Source organism: Euleptes europaea, chromosome 1 (assembly GCF_029931775.1).
Source record: "Euleptes europaea isolate rEulEur1 chromosome 1, rEulEur1.hap1, whole genome shotgun sequence".
NCBI lineage: Eukaryota > Metazoa > Chordata > Lepidosauria > Squamata > Sphaerodactylidae > Euleptes > Euleptes europaea.
Window position 1 is genome coordinate 18,415,147 of NC_079312.1, and position 26,493 is coordinate 18,441,639.

The following is a 26,493-nucleotide window of genomic DNA, read 5'->3' on the forward strand; positions in this document are numbered from 1 at the left end:
TATACGTTTACTTTCTCTACTACTTAAGAATCAAACCGGCTTACAATCACCTTCCCTTCCCCTCCCCACCACAGACACCCTGTGAGGTAGGTGGAGCTGAGAGAGCTCTGAGAGCTGTGACTAGCCCATGGTCACCCAGCTGGCTTCGTGTGTAGGAGGGGGAAACAAACCTAGTTCACCAGATTAGCATCCGCCACTCATGTGGAGGAGTGGGGAATCAAGCCCAGTTCTCCAGATCAGAGTCCACTAATCTTAACCACTACTCCACGCTGGCTGAGTGGCAACTGGGCTGGGAGAACACAAGGGGCAGTTTTTGTGGGGAGGGACATCTCTCAACCCGCCTATGTTAAAAAGAATCCTGTCTGCCAGGGAGAGGCCTCACCTCACCATTCTGCTGTTCCGTTCAAGAAGGGCAGGAGGTGCGATGCCCTTACTCTCTCCTCACACGCTCTAGCAGCAGGCCCTTCCAAAAAGCAACACAACAGAAACAGCAGCTTCAAAGGGGCTCATGACCCAGCAGGTCTCCATGACCCCCCTCCGGGTCCCAACCACACCCTTAAGCTACAACCCCTTTGCCTGATGGGTGATAATACTATTCCGGCAAAGGAGGTTAAAGACTCCTTTAGTTTTCCCCTCAAACCAATAACGAAGCATAGGACTGGCTGGTTGGGTTTGTTTGGTTGGGGTATTTTGTTTGCTTGCTTCTGGGCATATTTTCAGAGACTGTAGGAAATGTGGAGTTTGATTCATTATCTGCCCGCCCCCATACTCTGAGCATTTTTACCCTATTTTCTCCTAATATTATTAAATGTATCTGTAAAAAAAAAAATCACTCTTTGCCTAAAGACTCCCCTCCAGGCAATGCTGTTAAAAATGCATGCAGTTTACTTCAGTGTTCCCAAGCAGATCACATTTTTCAGTCTCAGGATTTATATGGTTTCTCCCCCCTATGAGTCCTCTCATGAGCAACAAGGGTAGAGCTCTGATTGAAGCTCTTCAGACAGTGTGAACACTTATATGGTTTTTCTCCCGTATGGATTCTCTCGTGCCTAATCAGGTGTGCTTTGTGACTGAAGCTTCTGCCACAGACCAGGCACGTGTAGGGTTTTTCACCTGTATGGCTCCTTTTGTGCCTGTTCAAGTTCGATTTCCCACTGAAGCTTTTCCCGCAGGCTGTGCAGGTATACTGTTTGACCCCTGAATGATTCCGCTCATGGCCGATGAGGTCAGTCCGATGCTTAAAGCTCTCGCCACAAGCTGCGCATTTGTATGGCTTCTCCCCCGTGTGGATTTTCTCATGTCGGAGAAGGTGCGCTTTGTGGCAGAAGCCCTTCCCGCAGAGCGAACACAGGTACGGCTTCTCTCCTGTGTGGCTTCTTTCGTGTCTTGTCAGGTTGGACCTCCCGCTGAAGCCCTTCCCGCAGATGGAACACGGGTAGGGTTTATCTCCCGTATGGGTTCTCTCGTGGATGATGTAATCCGACCGATGATTGAAGCCCTTCCCACAAGAGGGGCACTCGTAAGGTTTTTCTCCAGTGTGGGTTCTCTCGTGTGTGGCGAGTTTGGAACTCTGGCTGAAGCTCTTCTCGCAGTGTGAGCACTTGTATGGCTTCTCCGTGTGGGTTCTCTCATGCGCGATGAGGGTCGAGCTCTGGCTGAAGGTCTTCAAACACTGCAAGCACTTGTAGGGTTTCTCCCCTGTGTGGATCCGCTCGTGCCTGATCATGTGAGCTTTATGACTGAAGCTTCTCCCGCAGACGGCACACGTGTAGGGCTTCTCCCCTGTGTGGCTTCTCTGGTGCCTGTTCAGGTTCGACCGCCCGCTGAAGCTTTTTCCACAGAACGAGCAGATGTGGGGCTTCTCTCCAGTGTGGGTTCTCCAGTGAGCGATGAGGTACGACCTCACGTTGAAGCCTTTCCCACAAAGTGAGCATTTGTGTGGCTTCTCTCCCGTATGGGTTCGCTCGTGGGCAAGGAGGTAGGATCTCACATTGAAGGTTTTCCCGCAATAGGAACATTTGTACGGTTTCTCCCCTGTATGAGCTTTCTCCTGAGCTAGAAAGTATTTTTTCCAAATGAAGATTTTGCCATAATATGAACATTTGTAGGGTTTCTTGCCAACTCTCTTTCCAGGGTAATTTCCCGACTGCTTTTCTGACCTGCATTGATTTGACTTCCCCAGACAACGGAACACACTTCCTTTGGCCACTGCTAAGGTTGTTTTATTGTGTTTAGTGTTTCTCAGGAGATAGTTCTTCTCCTCCTCTTCTTTCGCACACTCATTCCCTGTGAGAAAGAACAGAAAACTGTGACACCGGCATAACCCCAGGCAAAAATGAAGGATTTTAAAATTCCATTTTGTTGATTGTATTGACTCACTATGTAAATTGCGCCCTGTGAGAAAGGCGGACTAGGAATAACATAAATAAATAAAATAAAAAGGACCAAGAGTCCAGCCAAATTCAACTCCCACCTGATTGGACACCTGACACCATCACTGTCTCCTCAGCCTGGAGGTCCGAGACCCACGGCTCCTCTTCTGGTTCTACCTTTATGATCACACCAGGAAATCCTAAATAGGAAAGAAGTGCAAGAGGAGAAGGTCAAGTGGAGGGGATGTTGAATCTATATCTCCTACCAACTTCAACTGGTGGTTTTTTGAAGAGCACTAAGGTGGTTTGCTGCGGGATCTTTCTGACCCTATTTTAGAATTTCATTCACACTAAAGCATTGCTGGCTATTGATACTGTTTAGCAAGACTCCTAAGAAATTCCCAATTGTAAGTTTTTCTAAAGTTCCAGACTACTCTCATCCATTTTATTCTATCTCTGACCACATCTTAGAAACCTGCCTGCTGACCATGGACAGAAGAGGACAAAGAAGGAGTCTGGATCACTTCCTGGAATCTCCAGCATGGTGTAGTGGTTAAAAGCAGTGTTTTCAGATGGTGGACTCTAATCTGGAGAACCAGGTTTGATTCCCCACTCCTCCACATGAGCGGCAGATGCTAATCTGGTGAACCATGTTGGTTTCCCCACTCCTGTACATGAAGCCAGATGGGTGACCTTGTCACAGCTCTCTTAGAGCTCTCTCAGCCCCATCTACGTCACAGGCGTCTGCTGTGGGGAGGGGAAGGGAAGGTGAATGTAAGCCTGTTTGATTCTTTTTTAAGTGGCAGAGAAAGTCGGCATATAAAAACCAACTCTTCTTCTTAAGTGGTAGAAAAAGTTGGCATACAAAAACCAACTCTTCTTCCTCCTCCTCCACTTAAAGAGGCCAAGTAGCCCAAACCAGAGGAGGTAGTATGGAGGGAGAGCCAGTGGTATCCAACCCATGATTTGGGACATTCAGGTGGATCACACACTTCTACTCACTGGGTCACCCGTTGATATCCGAGTCACCCTTTTTTAAAACATTTTGGAAGGACTCTCAAAATCTTACACCCTGGGAATCTTTAAGGTGCTACCTCACAGTTTTGTTTTGACGATAAAATGGAGGAAAGACGAATATAAGCCACTTTAGATTCCCCATTGTGGAGAAAGGCAGGGTATAAATGAAGTAAATTAAATAAAAATAAGTTTACTTGCAGCATCTAAAGCCTCTTATGATCAACATGTTTCTTGTTTTATCTTAAGGGGGGCAGCCCTAGGGGCTGTACTGGACCCTTGACTATAAGAGAAGGTGCCCTGTTCAAACACACTAACCCCATTCCTGTCCCAAGTAAGTCTCACCTTCCTCGGAGTCTTGGACATCTGATACCAGCGGGTCCTCTTCTTCTTCCACCTTTACCTTCAAAACAGGAAACTCTGATCAAGAGAGAAAGGTCAGAAGAAGAATCAAATGCTGATACTCCATACAGTCTTGTTTTAGAGACAAGCAAACAAAGGATGCTGGAATTCCATGAATGGATTCCCTCCCGTGTGTGTTTTGTGGTCTTAAAAAACAAAAAAAATGGGGGGGGTGGGGGGAAGTATGGAATGAGGTTGCCATGCTGTGGGAGGGTTGTTTCTCCTTTGCTTCTACCTATTTACAAACAACTGTCTCCCTGATCAAAACTGCCTTTCCAGGATGGTTTCAAACACACATAGAACAATGGTCTAGCTTAGTAGAAGGTAGCTATCAAGGTCAGCATTCCCTACTCTGACCGCCAGCAGCTCACCAGGGTCTCATAGTCTTTCTCATCATCTACTCCTGAATGCTATTAGCTGGAGATGCTGGGGATTGACCCTCCTGCAGCCAAAGCAAATTTTCCACCACTCAGCCATAGCCTCTTTCTAAGGGGAGGAAGGCAGGGCCATGTACATACTTCATCTGTTTTCTCTACTGGGGCTTCAGGCACCTGGGGGTGGTAGTGGACAGATTTCTGATTGGGGAAATGATACAGGGGGAAAATAGGAAATCTCCCACCTTCCCCAGTACTTCTCCTTTGCGACTGGGTCAGAAAGCTGACAGGTCAAAATATACAGATCGAAATAACTCTCTGTTATTTACCTCATTTATAAAAACAAAACGGTGACAGGGAAAAATGATAAAGCAAGGATTTCTTAAACCTATCATCCCGCTTTTGAGAGCGTTCAAGGTACCAAAGCATCAAGCATGAAACCATTTACAAACACAGGAACACAGATTCTGAACATACTCTGATTTAGAAGAAGAGTTGGTTTTTATACCCACATTTTCTCTGCCTTTAAAGAGTTTCAAAGCAGCTTAAAATTGCCCTCCCTTCCCCTCCCCATAACAGACACCTTGTGAGGTAGGTGGGGCTGAGAGAGTTTGGAGAGAACTGTGACTAGCCCAAGGTCACCCAGCAGGCTTCATGTGTAGGAGTGGGGAAACAAACCTGCTTCACCAGAATAGAGTCCTCTGCTCTTAACCACTACACCACACTGACACGTCTCTGGACCCACCTGAGCAAGGGACTTGAACACTCTCAATTTCCCCCAAAGCTTTGTGGTCCCATGGTTCTTCCACTTTCATCACCCCATCAGGAAATCCTGAACAGAGAAAAATGGAAGAGGATATTGCGACTGACCTCTCAGCCAGCTAGCAATAGCTGAGGTCAGCTACCTTCTGTGGAATACTTCGCCAATATTTAATGCTTTCAAGAGAAATGGGTTCTCTATTTTCTATCTGATTCAGTGTATCATCTTTCTGTGCATGGGGACAGCAATTCCGTGAGGCAGTTTAGACTGAAGGTAGTGACCAACTAGAGTCAGCCAGTGAACACTATGGATAATATCTACCAGTGAAGATACTGATGTGCCGGCAAGGATGAGGGAGGGCATGTGGGGAAAAGGATTATTCTAGCTCCCATGGTGATTGGTCAAGCGGAGACCTAGCAGTGCTGCCAGTGCCTTTGTGGCCCTATCAGTGGCAGAGAAGCGGCCCAGGGTGCCAAGGAAAATGTTCTGGTGTTATCACTGTTCAGTACATGCATGGAGAGTTGCCCATTCATGGCACTGATCATTATTCAATACAAAAGTAAAATGAAGGACCAGATGAACAGTATAAGCCCATATTGCTCATGAAATACAAAATGTGGAAACACTAACTATGCTGGCTCCAATATACAACAAGATATTGTGTGCGTGCAAAGTGCCGTCAAGCCGCAGCCGACTTATGGTGACCACTTATGGGGTTTTCAAGGCAAGGGACTAACAGGTGGTTTGCCAGTGCCTTCCTCTGCACAGCAACCCTAGACTTCCTTGGTGGGCTCCGATCCAAATATTAACCAGGGCTGAGCCTGTTTAGCTTCGGATGAGCTTGGGCTATACCATGCTGCCTTCCCTCCCATAAAGATATGAAACCTATACAAAATCAATATCTTCACTGGTAGATATTCGGGGGGGGGTGCACTCAAGCCAAATAGTTAGCATACTTCTGTCCTATACCCCTTGCTTACTCAGACAATTTCCTTACCTGAACAGGCAGTTGGGGAGGTCTTGTTTTCTTCCACAACCTGATGATCCCACAATTCTTCCTCATCTTTCACTTTCGTCATCTCTTCAGGGAACCCTGATAAGGAGAAAAAATACAAGAGGTATGGATGGTACTATGAGTTATGGATGGATACTACGAGATTCTTCTGCCAAGCAAAAGGCTGATTTTTTTGTAAATTTCAATAATGTTTTTCTCCCTCCCTTCTTCCAGAGAGCTCAAGACAGCACAACATGGCTCTTCCCTCCTCCATTGTGGCTGGGAATGAGTAACTGGCCCAAGACCACCACCAAGTGAGAGAGGATTTGAACCCCAGTCTCCTAGCCTGACACTCTAATCATTACATCACTCTACCAGTCAGAGTAAGAAGTACTGAGTTAGATGGACCAATGGTCTCTGTTGGCATAAGACATCTTTATATTCTACGATCCCTGATTTGTCATCGTCAGAGGAACTGTGTTGGGCCTAGGCACCTCACATCATAGAAGGCCTAGAAGAGTCAGCAACCCTGACGATAGGACCATGGAGGATGGTCTTATTTGCCATTGTACATCAATGTATACCACTTTTACACATTTTGCATGTACACCTTGTAGCAAGCCAGTCTGACTAATATTTGTAAAAGCAACATAAAAATGCTATTATCATCACTTCAGGACGCTCCTCAAGAGCAGAGAGATCAGCTGTGATACATTCTGCTGGGGCGCAAGCACAGGAAAAATAAGATTCTCAGAATTTCCAGTATCTGATGACTAGCCTTCCAATCCCTCTCAAGACAAGCCTCAGTATTGGGTAGGGGGTGGCCAGACTATTAACCCCAATTATTTCTTTGATTCAGTGGGTTTCAAAACATGTTTCATGAAATCCAGAGAGCTCCTTCAAAGCTCCTCAGTGAGAGGACCAGCTATGGCTGACAACCTTTCCAGAGAGATACAGCCAAACTTTCCCTTCATGGGAGCACCAATTCTGCTCTAGAGTAAGCCCTCAGATCACACAGAACAATCAGAAAGCCCAAAGAACTTGGCAAGAGTGAATTAAATGAGGATCCTGGAACACTTGTTTATTTCACTTTTTACCAAGGCTCCACACAGCATCACCTTAGAACATTCAGTCCTAGACGCTTGGGCCGAACATGGGGTTTTATTAACCAGGACTGACAACAGACTCTGAAAAAATTCTCTACGCTCCCTGACTTAATTCAGCCCATTCCCACACCTGAGTGAGCACCAGGGAAGGCCTTGCTTTCCTCAGAGCCCCGGTGATTTGGTACCCATGGATCATCTTCTTTCTCCAACTTTACTGTCTCGTTAGGAAGACCTACATCAACAGAAAAATGTAAAAGGGGAGGTGGGTCAGGTTTCATACTCTAACCAGGAGCAAACAGTCATAATGGATGCTGACTAGTTTCTGGCAAATCCCAGAGTTTATTCTTGTTCAGGCTATGCAGTGCCTCTTTTTGAATCTCAGAACTAATTTTCCATTCACACATATCCAAGGCACACAGTTGCGGCTCTTACTTAAGATCTCCCAGTGCATTCACCCCTTTGTATATTTCTTGCCTAATTTCCCCAATAAGTTCCTATCTATGATCCTCACTTCCCCATCTCTACCACCCTCACAGCATAAGCCTAAACTTATAACTTTCAAAATCCACCACAGGGCTCCAGACAAAACCTCCTAAACACCCCCCCCCCAGATCCAACCCCAAAAATCATATTTTAAAAACATCACATGAATTGAGGTTTTCACAGATTTCACAACCACTATGAGGTAGAATAAACTGAGCTGAGAGCACGTGACTGGCCCAAGGTCTCACTTTATTCTTCCCTCCTGCTCAATAACTGGGTTGTGGAATTTATGGCAGCACGTCAGCTGAGCCTTGCCCAGTCTCCTGGCCCTCAAGAGGAAACAGGCCTTTGAATTTTGTCCTCCTCATCACCCCACCCTGTTCCAGCAGGCCTTCAATTCATTTCATCCCTGGCATCTCTAGGATCTCCAGTGGCAGATGCTGGTAAGGCTATTTCTGTGTGTGAGATCCTGATAGGATAATACATTTTTACTTTTCTCACTGAAAGAGTCGTTGCAGTGAATGAAGAGCTTGTAGCAATCAGAAAAGTGCAACAGGTTATAACTAAATCGGCCTATAAACATAAGTTACCCTGGCAACCATCACTCACCTGAGTGGACATCAGGGATTGCTTGTGTGTCTTCTGATCTCTGGAAATTGACTATACTTGTTTTTTTCTTTTGTTCCATCTTTATCATCACATTAAGAATCTCTGTTCAGGAAAGTAATGAGGAAACAGCCTGAAAAGTTATTTTGGTATCCTGGGGTACAAACAGATGGTTGTTGTGCAGTTCCCCAAGTTCTGCCCGCCAAATCTTTTGGCTTTGGCATGAAATATTTCTGTGCTCTCACCCAAGCTCTACTTTGACAGGATTTCCTTTTCCTCCAAGTTTGCTTGATCAGAGATAAAGGGCTCGTTCTCTTGAGGAAGCCAGAAGAATCAAGCTCAGTTTACAGCTTAAAAGTCTGGGTAAACGACAAAAGAAACAGACACAAGCAGACAGAATTTAGGACCCGAAGTACAAATTCTGCACCAATAAGAATAATCAAACTCAATCCAGAATGAATATAAAAATGGGGCAGTGAAGTATTGAGGGCTAGTTTCAAGCTGGTGCATTTGTACAAGCTGATGAACTATAGAACTGTTTGAAGCACCATCGATGCAAATTGGAATGAGTACAAGTATCTAAATTTTATACTAAAATATAAAAAGAGGAACAAGGAGAAATGCATACAACATTCAGCACGGCACAAAGTGTAAGATGCAAGATACTTTATTTAAAAAATGAGCAGTCATAATAAAACAAGATGAGGAACTGTAGGGGGGGGGAAAACAATCCCAAAATTCTGAACTGTCCCTGAGCACACACCCCCTTTAGATTCTATAAGCATTCAGAGACTTGAGTTGGCTATTTCCCCCTTTAACCTGATATAAGTTACTCTCAACATCTGCTGCCTCCTGGAGCACATTCAGCCCTCACCAGGTAGGGCTTTGAGGAGGGGTCTTCCTTTTCTGCTTGTGTTTAATTTACAAAGTCACATTTTTCTGCAAAAGTGCGGGGGGGAGGGGAAATAGATGGAGACCCATAGTTTGCCTGTGGATGTCCTGACTCTGCTGCTTTTGCAACAAGCGCAAAAGTTCAGTTTTTCTATCAGATGTAGTTACGGTTGCCAACTCTGGGTTGGGAAATTCCTGGAGATTAGTGTGGTTGAGCCTTGGAAGCGACCTCAGCCACAGAGTCTACCCTCCAAATTAACCATTTCCTCCAGGTGAACTGATCAGTGTCACCTGGTGATCATTTGTCATTCTGGAAGATCCCCAGGCCCCATCTGGAGGTTGGCAATCCCAGATAGCAAGACACCAGTACTTCCCACCATTATTTCAGCTCATAACTCAGATACCACCACCACCCCGCAAAAAAACAAACAAACAAACCCAGATCAACCTTATATAGTAGACGGCTATTATGAAGTCAGTTCCTAACTTTCAGGAGCAAATTTTCACCTTACAGCCACGACCTTCAGCAAGCAGCCTTAAGTCGAGTTAGGAACCAGATCCATCTCCAGTTAACAAGGACAACCTTTCAGTCTCAGCGCCGCCGCCACCCCCATCTGCAACCGGGAGAATAAATACTAACGTTCCGTATTATGATCATAAGGGTAACTGAGGAGTTTTCTCTTTTAAATCAAAAGTTAATCAAATGATTGATACACACTGAACAGCATTAGAAAAATAGGCAATGTTTTATCCAGTATGTTCTAACCATTCGTCCTGTAACTCCTGGGATTTTAAACGGTATAATACACTTTTATTATGTAATAGGTTGATAATCTGATTGACTTCTATACCTTAATAATTACACATTTAGACATATTTTATTTTACTTGACTAACATTCATGCTTGACATATGGTATTGTATTCGACTAAGTTTATTTTTCTATTGAATCTGCTTTATTGTTTCTGTATATCAAACGGGTTTTTTTACCCTTCCCTTCTTTTCCTTTTTGTATCCCCCTAATTATAAAAATAAACTTAAAAAAAAAAAGTAAGAATTCGTGGGGAGAGTTCAAAGAAGTGGAAAAATTTTTTCAGAGGAAGAGTACAAAATGAGTGAGATGCAGTGAGTCTTAAAACTGCAACCTAATTCTGCACACGTTTAAGCCAAAGCATCCTTTGGGGCTTTCCTGTCCCTGTACCGCCTCCCGCCCCAGCCTGAAATCCTCACCAAGGAGCCTTCAGGATGCCAGATCTTCTGTCCCTTCTCTCGCCCAGCTGATCCCTCCTTGGCAGCTGCTTCTCAGTCCTTCTCAGTCGCCATCATGATTTCCAAAAGGGGCTCTTCTTGAAAATAAAGAGAATAGAGATACAGCTTTTCCCTCCACCCTTTCTCACGTTATAGATATCCTTCACCAAAGAGGGATTTTGCTCTTTGTTTTCCGCTTCCCACCATGTGATCGAGGAAAAGCCCTTTGCAAGGCAATGCAAGGCAAGGCAAGGCAAGGCAATGCAATGCAAACCCTTCCCCACCGCCACCTGAGCTCATGGATGGAAACAGGGTGGATGCGATTGGCCACTGATTGCTTCGGGCTGACTATAGCTAGCAGTTCTTGGGGACAAGGGGGGGGGCAGAATAAAAGTGCTTTGCCGGGGTTTTCCCCCCCCACTTTAAGCCTATTGTGGGCTTACTCAGGAGTAAGTCCTCTTAATTGCAAGGGGGGAGTCCCCCCCGAAAAATGCACCACGACTCAGTCTTATGCATGCTCACTTGGGACTTGAGATATAGGGGTTTGAAGAAAAGCCCTAGCTCAGTGGTAGAGCATCTTCTTTGCACGATGTTGAAATGCCTGAAATCATTATATGCTATGGGAAATGTATTCTTTGATTTGAAATATATTGAAGAAAAACGTCCTATAGCTTTAATACACATTTAAAGAGCAGAAATGGGCAGCTGAAGCTTTTCATGGCGAGGAGACAAATAATATCCTTTTCTGAAGCTAATGGGCTATTTCTCTGCAGGGAATGATGGGGAAGGGGAGAAACCTGGGCGTGGTACTGGGCAAAAGCTCGCATCCCTCAACTGCAAGCAAAAACTGTGAGCAAAAGCTCACATCCCTCAACTGCCCTTTGCTTTTCTCAGCTCCAGCCAAAACTTTGCAAAGAGCTCAGCCTGCTGGCCTCAGATACCAGCAGCAGAGAGCCAAGTGGAAACCCCCATGCCTGAAGGAATGCTGAGCTCTCTCAGGGTTGCAACTTGCTCACCCCCAGCAGGAGTTTGCCTGTCATTCACTTGTAAGTCATTCACTTACGGTACTTGCCGATGATCGTCGGAGTGGGATAAGGTGGTTGGTGGTATTGTGTCTGAACGTAGGTGTGTATATCAGTTTGTAAAAAAATAAAAATAAAAACCAACGAGCATTGACTTTACGAATGAAAATGGGAACTGGTACCTAGAACAATGTGGTGTAACGTGTGAGTGTGTGTTAAGTGCCGTCAAGTCATTTCCAACTCATGGTGACCCTATGAATCAATGTCCTCCAAAGTGTCCTATCCTTAACAGCCTTGCTCAGATCTTGCAAACTGAGGGCCGTGGCTTCCTTTATGTGTGTGTGTTAAGTGCTGTCAAGTCGCTTCCGACTCATGGCAACCCTATGAATGAAAGTCCTCCAAAATGTCCTGTCTTTGACAGCCTTGCTCAGATCTTGCAAACTGAGGGCTGTGGCTTCCTTTATTGAGTCCATCCATCTCTTGTTGGGTCTTCCTCTTTTCCTGCTGCCCTCAACTTTTCCTAGCATGACTGTCTTTTCCAGTGACTCTTGTCGTCTCATGACGTGACCAAAATACGATAGCCTCAGTTTAGTCATTTTAGCTTCTAGGGTCAGTTCAGGCTTGATTTGATCTAAAAATCACTGATTTGTTTTTTTGGCAGTCCACGGTATTCGTAACCCTCTCCTCCAACACCACATTTCAAAGGAATCTACTTTCTTCCTATCCGCTTTCTTCATTGCCCAGCTCTCACACCCATACATAGTAATGTAACATGAGCATCACTCAATGCACATTATACATGTGTTCACTGTAACTTGTGTACAGGCTACCAATATTGGGACTAGACGTGATTGGAGGCAGGAGTTCAGGGGGAAAGGGGCCTATATATATAGGAGTGGAGCATCCCACACATAAATTTGGGGATGAGAATTTTGTGGAAGTTGGAGACAGTATGTTTACAGACGGCCTAAGCCTAGGGGGAGGCTTATTTTATTTATTTAGTTATTGCTTCAGCTATGGGATGGCTGCTGCTGAAGCCCCCCAAATAAACGAGGCTATTGTACCCCCTCCCTTAAAAGCCTTATCCCCTGTGCAGCATCCCAATGTTAATTCTCAGCTCAACTTCCCTCACAAGGTTGCTGTCATGATATGGAGAAGATGAGCGCTTTAGGACTGGAATAGACACGTGTGTGTAGTGCCATCAAGCCGCAGCCGATTTAGAGCGACCCTCGGTGGGGTTTTCAAGGCAAATGATTAAGAAGAGGTGCGGGGATAGATTAGATTATATATATATATATATATATATATATATATATATATATATATATATATATGGATCAGGCCATACTCAAGGCTATGCTATTAGCAAGCAAAGCAGTAATAGCTCTGGGTTGGAAAGATAAAAGTAAATGGACTATAGAAATCTGGCACAACTATCTGTTTGAATTTATACAGCCGGATATCGTCGAGATGATGTGCCAGAAGACTTCATGGGAAGACAAGTGCAGGGAAATCACGAGTAGATGGAAGACCTACTTACAGTGGATATCAATGGAAGGAAGAAAAGACATTCGGTGGAAGATCCAGACTTTGTGCCCGTGGCTGGGGACAAGAGGCTAAAAATTACAAGGAGGAGGAGTGGGGCTAGGGAGGGGGATGGGAGGGAATGAGAAAAGTATGTTATACAAACATTGTATGTAGAATAAGAAATATATAATTGAAATTTGTATAAAAAGAAACAATAAAAAAAAGATTATATATATATCCCATCACTGTGAAAAACAAGAAAGGAGCAAAGACATTCTTCAAAGCTGCTGAGAATTTCCGCTCCCGACTGATGGCCTGCCGCAGTCCTGCAGCTTCCCTGCAAAAAGATCTCCCTTCCTTGTGCAAAAAAAAAAAAACAAAACCCTGTAAACTTGATGCCTTTCTACTGCCAGGGATCTGGCTTGGCCACCGTCACATGATGGGAAGCGGAAAGCAAGTCACGCAATAAGCAAGCTGTGCAACGTTCAAACGGGTGCTTGCAAAACACTCGCCCGCATCCCCGCTAATAAAAGCAAAGCAGCATTCCTAGGAGTTGCAAAGACTCCTTTTAAATCGGTGCAAGACAGAGGAAGCGGGGATCTGCCTGCAGCAGGAGGAGGGATAAAAACAGAACAGATTGCTCCGCTGGTGAGAAAAGGAAGGCGAATTTTATAAGTATATTTAATGAATTATAGATTAATGTTTTTTTTGGTATAAATTAGAAATAATAATTGATTTATTAAACACTGTTAAAACGCCTCTCCGGAAGTCCAACGGTGGTGGATCAGGGCACTATATATTCTACAAATTATATTATGCATTGTAATTGTATTGGTTGTAAAAGTGCTCTTTTTGTGATTTTGTATTTTTATGTTGTTTTTCTGTTTGTATTATGATTTCATTTTTTATCATTATTAATATTGTTAATATTATTTTTTATTATTATTACAAAAATAATAAAAATCTATTAAAAAAAGAAAGGGAAGGCGATGGGGGTCTCTGCTGATCCAGGAATGGCCTTCCCCCCCCCGTAGACATTTGTGCATTGCAAAAAAAAAAAAAAATTCCTGAGTCCTCAATCTGAACTGGGCGAAAGGCTGCGGTCTTCTACTCTTTTGTGTCCTCCCCATGATCCTCTAACAATTTGTTTTCTTTTAGGATAGAATCATGTTGAGAACTCTCTTTTTTTTTTAAGGTTTATTTTTATAATTAGGAGGATACAGAAGGGAAAAGAAGGGAAGGGTTAAAACCGTTTAATATGCAAAAACAATAATGCAGATTCAATAGAAAAATAAACTTAAGTCGAATACAATACCGTATGACAAGCATGAGTATTAAGTAATATATCTAAATATGTAATTGTTAAGGTATGGAAGTCAATCCGATTATCTACCTATTACATAATAAAAGTGTATTATACTGTTTGAAAATGAACTCTTGTTGTTTAGATTTGAGGGTGGTTGGAAGGAGGGGGATCGCTGTTTGTGGGGTCATCTCACTTCTGCCTTTGGTTAAATCGCGTTTTTAAATAAACCTGGAAGGGGGGGGGGAATGGGACAGAAGAAAAAAATGCCTCTCCCCAAGAACAAGAAGAGTTGGTTTTTATATGCCGACTTTCTCTGCCACTTAAGGAAGACTCAAACCGGCTTACAGTCACCTTCCCTTCCCCTCCCCACAACAGACACCCTGTGAGGCAGGTGGGGCTGAGAGAGTGTGACTAGCCCAAGGTCACCCAGCTGGCTTCGTGTGTAGGAGTGGGGAAACCAATCCAGTTCACCAGATTAGCCTCCGCCGCTCATGTGGAGGAGTGGGGAATCGAACCCGGTTCTCCAGATCAGACTCCACCGCACTCCAGGATGGTGGTCCGTTGATTTGACCTGTCCACATTTTCATCAATTTCTGGTATTAATACCTATTGTGCAGGGAATGTTAATCTGAAACAGTACTAAGTTTGCTGGTTCCCAGGTGGTTTTCCCCAGCTCTTTCCCCAGTGCTATCTTTGGCACCCATTTTACCTCAGTGGAAGATGGGAAATGGAAGATGGGAATAGTCCCTCTCTCCCCATGTTGATTTTCTTCTTTAAAATTTCACCATGGGCAACTACATACTGTAAAAGGAAAGCACTGTGGGGAAACAATCATCAGATTGCATCATAGCAAGTATTTTTGTCTTGGAGCATCCCAAGCGATGGGGACCATCTGGTCAGTGGCGCCTAGGCTGTGGACTCCATTTGAGTTGAAATGGCTGAAAGTCATAGGCTTGTGTTTGTTTTTTAAACTTGATGTAAAACTGCTTCGAGTCCCGTTGATCAGGAGAAAAGTGGAACATAAATCTTTCATGGGTCAAATTTAATTAAATAAAACAGGGTCTGTTTCAAGATTGGGGGGGGGGGCACGACTGTCCATCGCTCCTGACGGTGAATGTGACTTAATGGTTGCTGATGTAAGCTCCCTCCTTATTGAGGAAACTGATCTGACCGTTGGACTCTGCTGCTCGCCGAGGGGCAACTATCCAGGTATGACTTCAAAAGGGCAGGAGATTGTTTTACAGTAGCACAAACCCAGGGCCAAAGGCCTTGTATGGTCTGTGGCTTTCGGACTCTGGAGGGCTGACATTACTCGGTGGATGAAAAGAACGCATTCTGCCCATGCCTAGAGTCAAATCTGTCATTATTACTTCATGTATCCTGAGTCTGAGTCCTTATTTGGAGGGTGGGGGGTTACTAGGGTGAAGTCCTGGTGAATCCAGGCCTAAAGCCATGCTGTCTCCTCAGCCGGTAAGACAGTCCTGCTAACCATTTTCTCCCAACTGCCAGAGAATGCAAAAACCCAACTGCCCCTGGAGTGGAATCTAAGCCGATATTATCAAGGACTCAGCTCATCCTTGTCCTCCAAGGTTTCTTCTCCTCATCCGAAGACAAACTATGGTGTTGTATAAAGCTTTTGTTTTGCAACCACACTTTCTCATCTTCTGCTTTGGATTGTGGTGTCCTCTGTACAGGTATGCTACAATGGGATTGACCGAAGCCCCGCTCGACATTGCTCTTCCTGGCCTGGCAAGCTGCAAAACGACATCCCCTTTCGTTGCTGGATCTTTCTCCCCGCTTCCAGAAAATGGAAAGGGCCGCAGCTAGTTTTCCTCAGGTATGGATCATGTGGGTGACTTCCCACCTTCCTTTAGAAAGTAGAAGAGGCTGCAGCTCCAGTGTGTGGTGTGAAGCTTCTTTTCATTTCCAAATGGAGTACGGGGCACAGATTTCTGTCTTCTGGTCAAGCTCAAAGGCACCTCACTTAATGACACAGGGAAGGAAACCAAAGTAAATTTCAAAATACCTTGAAAAGCGAAAGCCATGGGGAACTTGCAAGTTTTCCTGGGTTGAAATCCTGGGATCATTTCCAGGCCATGCCAGTCTAAATGAAGTTATGTTTTCCTTTCTGGGGACTGGAGGACGTGTGGTTGTTAGGGGCATAAGCTCTGAGCCAGGAATTCCCAGTTCATACCTCAGTTCAGCTCTGAGCTCACTTGGTGGTCTTTTGCAAATCGTTTTAGTAATACTGGCCTAATTTACAAGTCCCACCCATAAGGATTACTGAAAACTAAAGTAGATCTGATGGACCAATCACATGCATGTCTTTATGGGTTATTTATAAAGGGATGCATGGATAAGGAGAGCTTAAACCTCTTTCCTTCCCTCAAAGTACTTCATTTGGTAATGGACTGTACAAAGCAGAGCAAAATGGGGGAGGAAAGAGGTTTAGCCTCCCCCCCCCACTTTTTTGTGTGAAAGCAGACCCTGACCCCTGTTCCATATGTGAATGGGATAGACATGGCTCCCCATCATTTCTACTTCAAAGCATTGTATTACTATGTATATAATACATCTCTTCTTATTTCCCCCTCCTTCAGGGCCATATGTCTTTTGAAGATGTAGCTGTGTATTTCACAGAGAGTCAGTGGACTCTGTTGGATCCTCATCAAAAGGCTCTTTACCGGGACGTCATGCAGGAAAACTTTGAAAATATGGCCTCCTTGGGTAGAGACCTCTTTTTCTTTTTTTGTGTTTTGGTTGACTAAGCTCTTAGAAAACACCTCATTTTCCCTGAGAGGAATTTCACTGCCTTTAGATGGGTAAATGCCATGAGCAGAACAGCCTAGGGTATTCTGCTGACTGATCTTGTCAGATTTCAGAAGTCATGCAGGGTCAGCCCTGGTTAGTACTTGGATGAGAGATCACAAAGGAATACCAAGGTCGCAACGTGGAGGCAGGCAATGGCAAACCACCTCTGAACATCTCTTGCCTTGAAAACCCCATGAAGGGTTGCCGTAAGTTGGCTGTGACTTGATGGCCCCCTCAAAAGGAATAGTTAAATGGCTTTGGCTAACAGTATCCCCACCTGAAGTAAACTTGGATGACAACAGACAACTGGGACCACTGACTTGATGAGACTCCAGATTACACTTTTTCCATAAACCCTTTTTGTTATACTCAGTTCAAGTCAGAGTTGAATCATCTCAGCCTGAAGGTAAGGCCAGTTCAATGCCATTCCAAGCTCCGTCTTCCCATACTGCCCCAGCTAGGGCCAAGGTGAGCTCCAAAGGAAGGATGCAGTGACCCAGGTGTGTGGAAGGCATTCACTTCCTCCGGTGCCACCCCTCCTGGGTCCAAGGCAGAGTCCAGAGGTGCAACCCATCTTAGAACTGGGCAGAAGGTCCGTCCCACTTGCCCTAATGCCCTTCCCCCACCCACTTGGTCAAAGGAGGTCAGTCTAGATCCATGCCTTTAATATGGAATGACCCATATTTATGGACCACCTCAGCAATGGTTTGGTTTTTTAGAAGAATAATACTCAGGGTGATGATGAGATCTCACAGGCCTAGCTCACATTTCATATGAACAGAGATTTTTGCTGTTTCCCTTCCCTCTTGATTAGAGAACCAGTGTGGTGTAGTGGTTAGTGTTGGAGGAGGATCTGGGAGACCCAGGTTCAAATCTCACCTCTGCCATAAAGCTTTCTGAGGGACTTTGGGTCAGTCACACACACTTAGCCTAATCTACCTCACAGAGTTGTTTTGAGGACAAAATGCGGAAGGGAAAACCATGTCCTCTGCCCTGAGCTCCTTCAAGGAAGTGATTGACTGCCCTATGGATGGCTTTAGTAATCCTTAATGCTTGTAATCTTTTAAATATTTTTATGTTGACTGGTTTTATTTCTGTCTGCTTTATTACTGAGTGAGCAAGAATGTGGCTGCTGGTTGTCCAGCTGCCTGCCTTTTATTATGATTTAATTCTCTATTTTTTAATACTTATTAATTTGTATGTGTCTGTGTTTTTACAGGCTCTGTAAAAGTACCTTGGAAGTAGGTTTGGCTGAGAGTACAGGGTATAAATGTTTTAAATAAGTAAAGTGCTCCTCTGTTCCAGAATCCTTTGCTGTCCCAGAATCCTTTGCAGGTTCCAGGAAGGAGTTTCTCTGCAGAGGAGACAAGGAAAGGATTACCTGTAATTAGGAAATAAGAGAGAACCACTGACTTCAGTGAAGAATAACTCAAAAGCAGAAGATAGACCCTCCCACCCAAATGTAGATAAGGCTGGTGTCAGGTCCGTGCTTCCTACTAGAATACAGGTTCAGGACATATGAATGTCAGACTCAGGTGTCTATCCCTAGCATCCCAAAAAAGCACACACGCCCAGGCAGGTGATCCTAAGCAATGCTACTTTATTAGGAGCAAAAAGACAGATTAAAAGAAGCTGACTGCCTCACACACAGGTGAGGCTGCTAATGACTCTAGGTATGCGAGGTACAGGTTAAAAGCATTCTAGGCAGAGAAAGCAAAACAGCGAAGTAACTTCGAGATAGCGGTTCCCAGGGAGGGAAGCCATAACATCACACAACTGAGATAACCAGAGGAACCGAAACTACACAGGATTTGCAAGCATGAGAATCAGACCTTGAGAAGCAGCCAGACTCTGGCCTTGACTGGAAGCCAGCCCCTGGCCTGCATATGTCCTGAACCTGTATTCTAGTAGGTAGCACGGACCTGACAGCTGGCCATATTCCATGATCCTTCTTTGTATACAGTGTAGTTCAAACCTGAAATACTTCCTCGTGACTTCTGTTTCTTTGATTCTTGGGCAGGATTTCTCTCAGTGAAGCCAGACTTGATCTCCCAGCTGGAACAAGAGGAAGATCCATGGATTCCAGATCAGCCAGCTTTAGAGCAAAGGGATTCTAATGCAGGTGAGAACAGGAAGTTTACCCCATTGAAGGCCTTGCATGTTGTTCTGAACTCGGTGGGAATATGTGCAAAGCTCTCCTTGGTGCTTTGTCTGCGCCTGATCCAGGTCTGGCACTGAACCATTTCTTCCGACATTTTTCTCATGAACAGAGTTCCCTGATGTGATGATAAAACTGGAAATGGAAGAGGAGCAACAGACTCTGAATCACCTGGAATCTGAGCCCAATAAAATCTTCCCAGAAAGCAGTTTAGGTAAAGGATGGTGTCGGAGACTAGGAAACAATTGAGTGATGTGTGGTGCAGCTGACTGTTGATGCTAAGAGGGCAGGGGATCTGTCTCTACAAGCTGACTGGATGTGACACAACCAAAAGACCCATATATATGCTATTTTGAAGTCAGGCAGGGTATCAGTGTAATAAATAAAAAGAGAAGGACTTTTTGTACAATCCCCCCCCTCAATTTGTGTGCATTTACTCCTTTGTTGGGTGAGATCCAGATGGTTACTCCAAAGAAAGTGGAGGATATACTATTTTCCAAGCATTTAAATTGCATTATTGTGTTGCCGAGGGCAGTGCAATTCTTCATGCAGGCTGCACCTCAGTTGCTATAAGAGAGTTATTTATTTAGTACCTTTTTATCCCACTCTTCCTTGAAGGATCTCTGGACCCACCAATGTCAGCCATACTATCTCAGGTTCATACTCCTGCTCATCTTCTAATGTGATTTATGCCATCACATGCCAGCAATGCCCTTCCACAATCTACATTGGACAAACAGGTCAGTCTCTTAGACAAAGATTAAATGGACATAAGTCTGACATCAGAAACCACAATATTCAAAAACCAGTGGGGGAACATTTCAACCTTCCAGGACATTCTGTTGCAGATTTAAGAGTAGCAGTTCTCTTACAAAGGAATTTCAAAGGGAGATTGGAAAGAAACTGCTGAATTACAGTTGATATTCAAACTAAAGACAATGCATTTACCTGGGCTGAATAAAGACCTTGCATTCATGGCTCATGACCAATGCTGATTTCTCCACACCCATCTCTCCCCTGGCCATCACAGACTCTTCTGCATAGCACACCTAATCCCATCACGCCTGCTAGTCACATGTACATACTGTTAACATTTACATACGCTTGTCTGAATTCACTCTCCTCTACTTAAAGACAGATGGATTCACATTCTAGCTGTATCTGAAGAAGTGAGCTGTGGCTCACGAAAGCTCATACCCAGCCAGAAAATATTTTTGTTAGTCTTTAAGGTGCTACTGGACTCTTGCTCTTTTGTACTTCCTTGAAGGAGTGCGGGATGGTGTACGTTCTTCCATGCACTGCCGTTTTATCCTCACAATAATGGTGTGAAGTAAGTTAGGGCAAAGAGGGGATTTGAAAAATGCCAATAAGGCTCCCCTTCCCACCTCCCCAATACACAGTAGCGCCCCTTTCTATGTTTTAAAGCTCTTGTTGTATTGGTAGTTTTGCAGAAACTGTACTATCTCTTCTGAGAAGCAGGGATGACCTAAGGTGCATTATGTTCAACAAGCAAGTAACCAGATTTGCTATTTATTTATGTACTTCATTTAAAAAGGTAAAGGTCCCCTGTGCAAGCACCAGGTCATTCCTGACCCATGGGGTGACATCACTTTTCGACGTTTACTAGGCAGACTTTGTTTACAGGGTAGTTTGCCTGTGCCTTCCCCAGTCATCTTCTCTTTACCCCCAGCAAGCTGGGTACTCCTTTTACCGACCTCGGAAGGATGGAAGGCTGAGTCAACCTTGAGCCGGCTACCTGAAACCAACTTCCGTTGGGATCGAACTCAGGTTGTGGTCAGAGCTTGGACTGCAGTACTGCAGCTTACCACTCTGCACCACGGGGCTCCTGTACTTCATTTATACCCCACTTTTCTTCCCAATGGGGACTTGGAATGGCTTGCCACATATTTATCCCTTCTCCATTTTATCCCCACAACAACAACCCTATGAGGTAGATTAGGCTAAGAGAGTGAGACCAGCCCCAGGTCACCCAGCAAGCTTCCAAGGCAGAGTGGGATTTGAATCTTTGGATCCTAGTCTGGCTGTCTGACCACGACACCGCACTGGAACCAAATTCAAATACACAGTTAATCTGAAGGAATTTTTAATTTGGTGTATCTATGGTTCCTTAGCAAAATCTCCCATTCCTCGTCTAGACACAATGTCTCAGCTGGAAAAAGGGGAACCACCAGGAATTCTGCATCAGGTGGGATCAGAAGAAAAGGATATTCCATTTGATTACCACTTAGGTGAGTAATCTATCTATGACATTTTTGTCTCGCCCTTCAGCCAAGAAGTTCAGGGCAGCATATATTTAATGTTCAACTCTGTGAGGTAGGTTAGGTTGAGAGAACATTATTTCTGTTTATTTATTTGGACACTTTTATCCCACTTTTCTCTGCTGTGTGTGGACTCAGTGCCTTACAATATAGAAAACCACAGCCATGCATATATACAAAAATTCTACCAATCTACCTGGCAGGAACCAACTGATCCACAAGGGAAGGGAACAGAGCAGGGGGTAAAGTTCTACTTTGATGGCAACAGTCTCTCTCCCGGCACTTCTAACATTACCCAACACGTGTCATGGCAGAGTGAGGATTTGGGCTTAAGAGATCATGGGCCTTTAATATCAAGTACAGTACAGCATAGGATATACATCCAGATTCATGTTCTTATATCCATAAGCTGTCTTCATCTTTGCCATTACAGAGAAGGGCAGAGTTTAGTTCAGTAAAGAAGTAACTAATTTTTATAACAGAATTTTATTTCTTAACAAAGTGCATTTCTTTCTTCCCTGGGCAGAATCTTGCTTTCCTAACTTGACCACAATCTCACAGGTGGAAAAGGTGGAAGAGCCAAAGGTGCCAGATCAACTGGGTGTGGAGGAGGGAAATATCCTATCGGACTACAGCACAGGTGAGGAGTCCCAACAAGCCAAAGCATAACAAACCATTCGCTCTAAAACAAAAATCCTTCCAACCAGTTGTGCTCTGCTAACACCGCAGGCTGTCTGAATTTTGCACATCTAACTACCTCATCTTACCTCTCTTTCTCTCTCTCTCCATTCAGGATTTCCTGATGTTATCATAAAGGAAGAGGAGCCTTGGATCCAGGGACCTGAGGAAAGTGCAAACCTTGCTGATGACCAATCAGGTGAAGGTAGGAAGGAGTTCATCAAATTTGGGGTTCACAGTTGGCTCTAGATTCAGAGTTTTAAAGGCTTGCCTCTCGTCCTGTTGCCCCACCCTTAGCGTACTTTTTGCTCTCCTTTTGTTCTGGGTATCTGGGACAACACAAAGTGACCTTTTGTCTCCCCCCACCCCAAAACAGGGTTTCCTGCTGTAATAATAAAACTCGAGCCAAAAGAAGAGCCGTGGCTCCCTGATCCCCAGATACCTGAGGAAAGTGTGACTGTCCCAAGAGTCCCATTGGGTGAGTGGTATCATGGGCTACAATCGAGACAGTTAGCAACTATGGATGACTGCTGATTTTCCAAATAATGCCAGTCTAATAATAATAACAGTTCTGAACACAGGTCATCTGGGGTGTCTGGATATGGCTGTTTCCCTTGGTTTGGCTTCCCCAAAACGTTTTGGTAAATCAGAAATGGTTGAGGAGCAGATTAAATTAATTGCAAAAACGTATACTAGTAAAACAATTATGCTTGAATAAGTACACAAGATATATATAGAGAGAGAGAGACAGAGGTCAAAAAGCATTCAAAAATAAAATGTTATCCAGACCAAAGTCAGAAAGTATTGAGATACAAAAATCATATAGACCAAATGTGTTTTAACTAAATAGTTTTCTTCATTGTCCTCTAAAACTTAAACGTGATATTGGTTCTTTAAAGTGCATAAACATATATATTTTAAAAGGAAATATATCAAGAGTATAAACACAATTTACTATTTCCACAGACTAATATATTTGCAAGTTCCTGAAGATGCCATCTATTAATAGCCATTGAAGAATGCTGGCAAAAAATAGTTGCAAGCTCTATTTAAAACCAAGCTGGGAAAGACTTATCTTTGCCTCTGGAGAACCGTCACCTGAGCACAGTAGAAAATATTGAGTTAGATGGGTCACCCGGGGGGGTCTCATTTTGTATAAGGTGGTTTCATTTATTTTTATTTATTTTACTTATGTTTATACAGTCCACCTTTCTCACTGAGACTCAAGATTACACATTATAGGGTGATGTGATCAGTAGGACGAGACATCTGATAAGTAATATACTACGGCTAGAACTATAGAAATCCAAAACAAGCATAAGCTATTAGATATGATTCAGAATGCAGATACAATGTGGAAAAATGGTATTACATCAGTAGAAAATAATGCAGCGACAGCATAACAGCAAACAGATATGTCCTCTCTCTCTCTCTCTCTCTCTCTCTCTCTCTGTGTGTGTGTGTGTGTGTGTGTGTGTGTGTAAAATCACAGCTGACTTGTGGCGACCCCTCAAGGGGTTTTCAAGGCAAGAGACAAACAAGTGGTTTCTATTGCCTGCCTCTGTGTAGCGACCCTGGACTTGGGGTTCTCCCTTCCAAGTATTTACTAGGGTTGAGCTGACCCTGCTTAGCTTCTGAGATCTGACAAGATTGGGCTAGCCTGGGCCATCCAGGTTAGGTCATAGCCCTATCACCTTTATACAAATGCCCTCCTGAACAATTCTGTTTTACAGTGTTTTGTATGTTCATAAGATGGGATCTGGGGCATAAAGCTAAGAGGGGAAAAATCCTAACGTGACACAAAACCATTGCTTCCTGTACTAATTTGGGCATCTGGACTGTGATACAGCAAGGGGACATGCTCTAAACTGTGTCTTGTCTGAGGTGTGCTCAACTTGTCTCATCAGTTGCCACCCAAGCAGCTGCAGCCAATTGGAAGCAGGAAGTGCAAATCAAACTGGGATCCCTTGGTCTGAAGCTCCTGGTGTTTCCCTCTGAATATCGTCTTGGGGTGTGAGGCCATGGCTCACCAGTAGAGCATCTTGCTTTGCATTTGAAAGGTCCCAGGTTCTGTTCCTGCCATCTCCATCTTAAAAGGATCTGGTTGTAGGTGATGTGAAAGACCTCCACTAGAGAAACTGAAGAGCATCTGCCAGTCAGAGTAGAGTATACTGACCTTGGTAGATAATAGTCTGATTTGGTGTAAAGTAGCTGTGTGTGTGTGTATGCACAAAGCAGATGTACATTTGAGGTACATAAACCCCTATTAATATTTTGGTCCGAGTATTCCATTGATCATGATTTTCTCTATTCGAACAGGCAATGGGTGCATAAAAGAGGAAGATGACCTCCTGTCAGAAAACACGAAAGAAGTGATAGTAAATGTGACATTGTTAGGAACTGCCTCCCAGTATCCAAAGCAGGTGTCTGGGATTGAAGGCAAAGCAAAGAGTCCCCAAGGGAACATGCCAGGGAAGAGAGATGGAAAGGTTTTATTTTGCGCGGGAGCTGACGTCAGTGAAACCCAAGTCCAAAAAAGTATTCACAAGCCTGGGAGAATGCTTCTTAAAGAAGAGGACTCTTATAAACACTTGGACAGTGAGAAGAAATCTAGCTGGAGATATTACCTGTTTTCCCATGGGAGAAGCCACACAGGAGAGAAACTGTATACATGTTCATTCTGTGGGAAAAAATTCCTTCGGAGGTCACATCTTATTAGACACAAAATAAACCACACAGGAGAGAAACCATATATATGCTCGGGCTGTGGGAAAAGCTTCAATCAGAGATCACATCTCATTAGCCATGAAAGGACCCATACCGGAGAAAAACCATTTTCATGCTCTGTCTGTGGTAAAAACTTGAGTCGAAAAGCACTCCTTGTTAGGCATGAGAGAATTCATACAGGGGAGAAACCATATAAATGCTCTGTGTGTGGTAAAAGCTTTTGTCAGAGCTCTGGCCTAATAGCACACAAGATCACCCACACAGGAGAAAAACCATACGCTTGCTCAGTCTGTGAGAAAAGCTTTAGCCGCAAAGCTAGCCTTATCAGACATGAGAGAATTCATATGGGTGAGAAACCATATACGTGCCCAGTGTGTGGCAAAAGCTTCAGCCAGTGCTCTGGTCTCCTTCAGCATGAAAGAATTCATACCGGAGAGATCCCATATAAATGCTCCATCTGTGGCAAAAGCTTCAGTCGTAAAGACTGCCTTCTAGGTCATGAGGGAATCCATAGAGGAGAGAAACCATATGCCTGCTCAGTCTGCGGGAAGAGCTTCAACTGGAAAAGTTACCTGACAGTCCATGAGAGAAGCCATACTGAAGGCAAATCATACATATGCTCGGTCTGTGGGAAAAGCTTTAGCCAAAGATCAAATCTTATTAGCCATGAAAAAACCCATACACAAGAAAAAACCTATACGTGCTCCATCTGTGGGAAGACCTTTATTCACAAAGTAAGCCTTATTAGACACGAGCGAGTCCATACAGGGGAGACTCCATACAAATGCTCAGTCTGTGGGAAAGGTTGCAGTGGGAGAACAAACCTTATTTCGCATGAAAGAACTCACACAGAAGAAAGACCTTACGCGTGCTCATTCTGTGGTAAAAGCTTCAAACAAAGATCAAACCTCACCAGTCATGAAAGAATCCATACAGGAGAGACTCCCTTTGCATGCTCTGTCTGTGGTAAAAGCTTCAGTTGCAAAGCAAACCTTCTCGGACACATGAGAACCCACACGGGAGAGAAACCATATCCGTGCTCAGTTTGTGGGAAAAGCTTTGGTAATAAATCACAGGTGGTTATACACGAGAGAATTCATACAGGAGAAAAACCATATACCTGCTCAGCCTGTGGGAAAAGGTTCAAACACAGAACAAGCTATATTGAACACCAAAAAATCCACACGCAAGAAAAACCATATACGTGCTCAGTCTGTGGTAGAAGTTTCAGTCGTAAGGAGCACCTGATTATCCACGGGAGAATCCATACAGGGGAGAAACCATATTCGTGCTCCCTCTGTGAGAAAAGCTTTAAGCAAAAATCAAGCCTGACTTCCCACGAGAGGAGCCACACAGGAGAGAAACCACACACTTGCTCGGCCTGTGGCAAAAGTTTCAACCGGAAATCAAACCTCATTCACCACGAGAGGATTCATACCGGAGAAAAACCTCATGTGTGCTCCCTCTGTGGTAAAAGTTTCAGGAGTAAAGCCTACCTGAAGAGGCATGAAAAAATCCATGCAAGATAGAGCCACACTCAAGAAAATTCACTCAGGCGTTCTGTCTACACTAAAAACTTTTAAGTGGGTAAGAATAGCTGATGGTACCCTTCAGGAGCGGTATTACAGACACAAAAAGTGGCTTAAGAGCTCAAGGAATATTAAGAGCAACCTGAAAAAGTCTAGTTCAGATTGGTTTTGGCAGCATTGGTGAGTTCAGTTGCGAGTGGATTTTAA

The 26,493-nt window shown here is 44.1% G+C and overlaps 2 protein-coding genes across 2 annotated transcripts; one reads left to right on the forward strand and one right to left on the reverse strand.

Moving 5' to 3' along the window:
• Positions 1–922: 922 nt before the first annotated feature.
• LOC130472835 (zinc finger protein 436-like) lies at positions 923–8,193 on the reverse strand. Its single transcript, XM_056844292.1, has 6 exons — positions 8,115–8,193; positions 7,153–7,254; positions 5,920–6,015; positions 3,732–3,806; positions 2,474–2,572; positions 923–2,286 (listed from the first exon to the last, which is right to left on the reverse strand). Exons 1-6 carry the CDS (start codon positions 8,191–8,193, stop codon positions 923–925), a joined length of 1,815 nt encoding a protein of 604 aa, XP_056700270.1.
• Positions 8,194–15,556: 7,363 nt separating this feature from the next.
• On the forward strand, positions 15,557–26,286 carry LOC130472842 (zinc finger protein 271-like). The gene is made up of 9 exons (XM_056844305.1): positions 15,557–15,574; positions 16,705–16,831; positions 17,289–17,321; positions 18,936–19,037; positions 19,186–19,287; positions 21,206–21,322; positions 22,146–22,229; positions 22,407–22,508; positions 24,350–26,286. Exons 1-9 carry the CDS (start codon positions 15,557–15,559, stop codon positions 26,284–26,286), a joined length of 2,622 nt encoding a protein of 873 aa, XP_056700283.1.
• The last annotated feature ends 207 nt before the right edge of the window (positions 26,287–26,493 follow it).

Excerpts from the sequence above, each read along its gene's own strand:
- LOC130472835 (XM_056844292.1), bottom strand. The coding sequence starts at position 8,193 with ATGGAACAAAAGAAAAAAACAAGTATAGTCAATTTCCAGAGATCAGAA. Across the intron at positions 6,016-7,152 it reads CTTCCCTGGTGCTCACTCAG|GGTTCCCTGAAGAGATGACG; the intron begins GTGTGGGAATGG and ends TCTCCTTATCAG. Across the intron at positions 2,573-3,731 it reads TGTCCAAGACTCCGAGGAAG|GATTTCCTGGTGTGATCATA; the intron begins GTGAGACTTACT and ends TTTCCTATTTAG.
- LOC130472842 (XM_056844305.1), top strand. Across the intron at positions 17,322-18,935 it reads TGAATCATCTCAGCCTGAAG|GATTTCTCTCAGTGAAGCCA; the intron begins GTAAGGCCAGTT and ends ATTCTTGGGCAG. Across the intron at positions 22,509-24,349 it reads TGTCCCAAGAGTCCCATTGG|GCAATGGGTGCATAAAAGAG; the intron begins GTGAGTGGTATC and ends CTATTCGAACAG.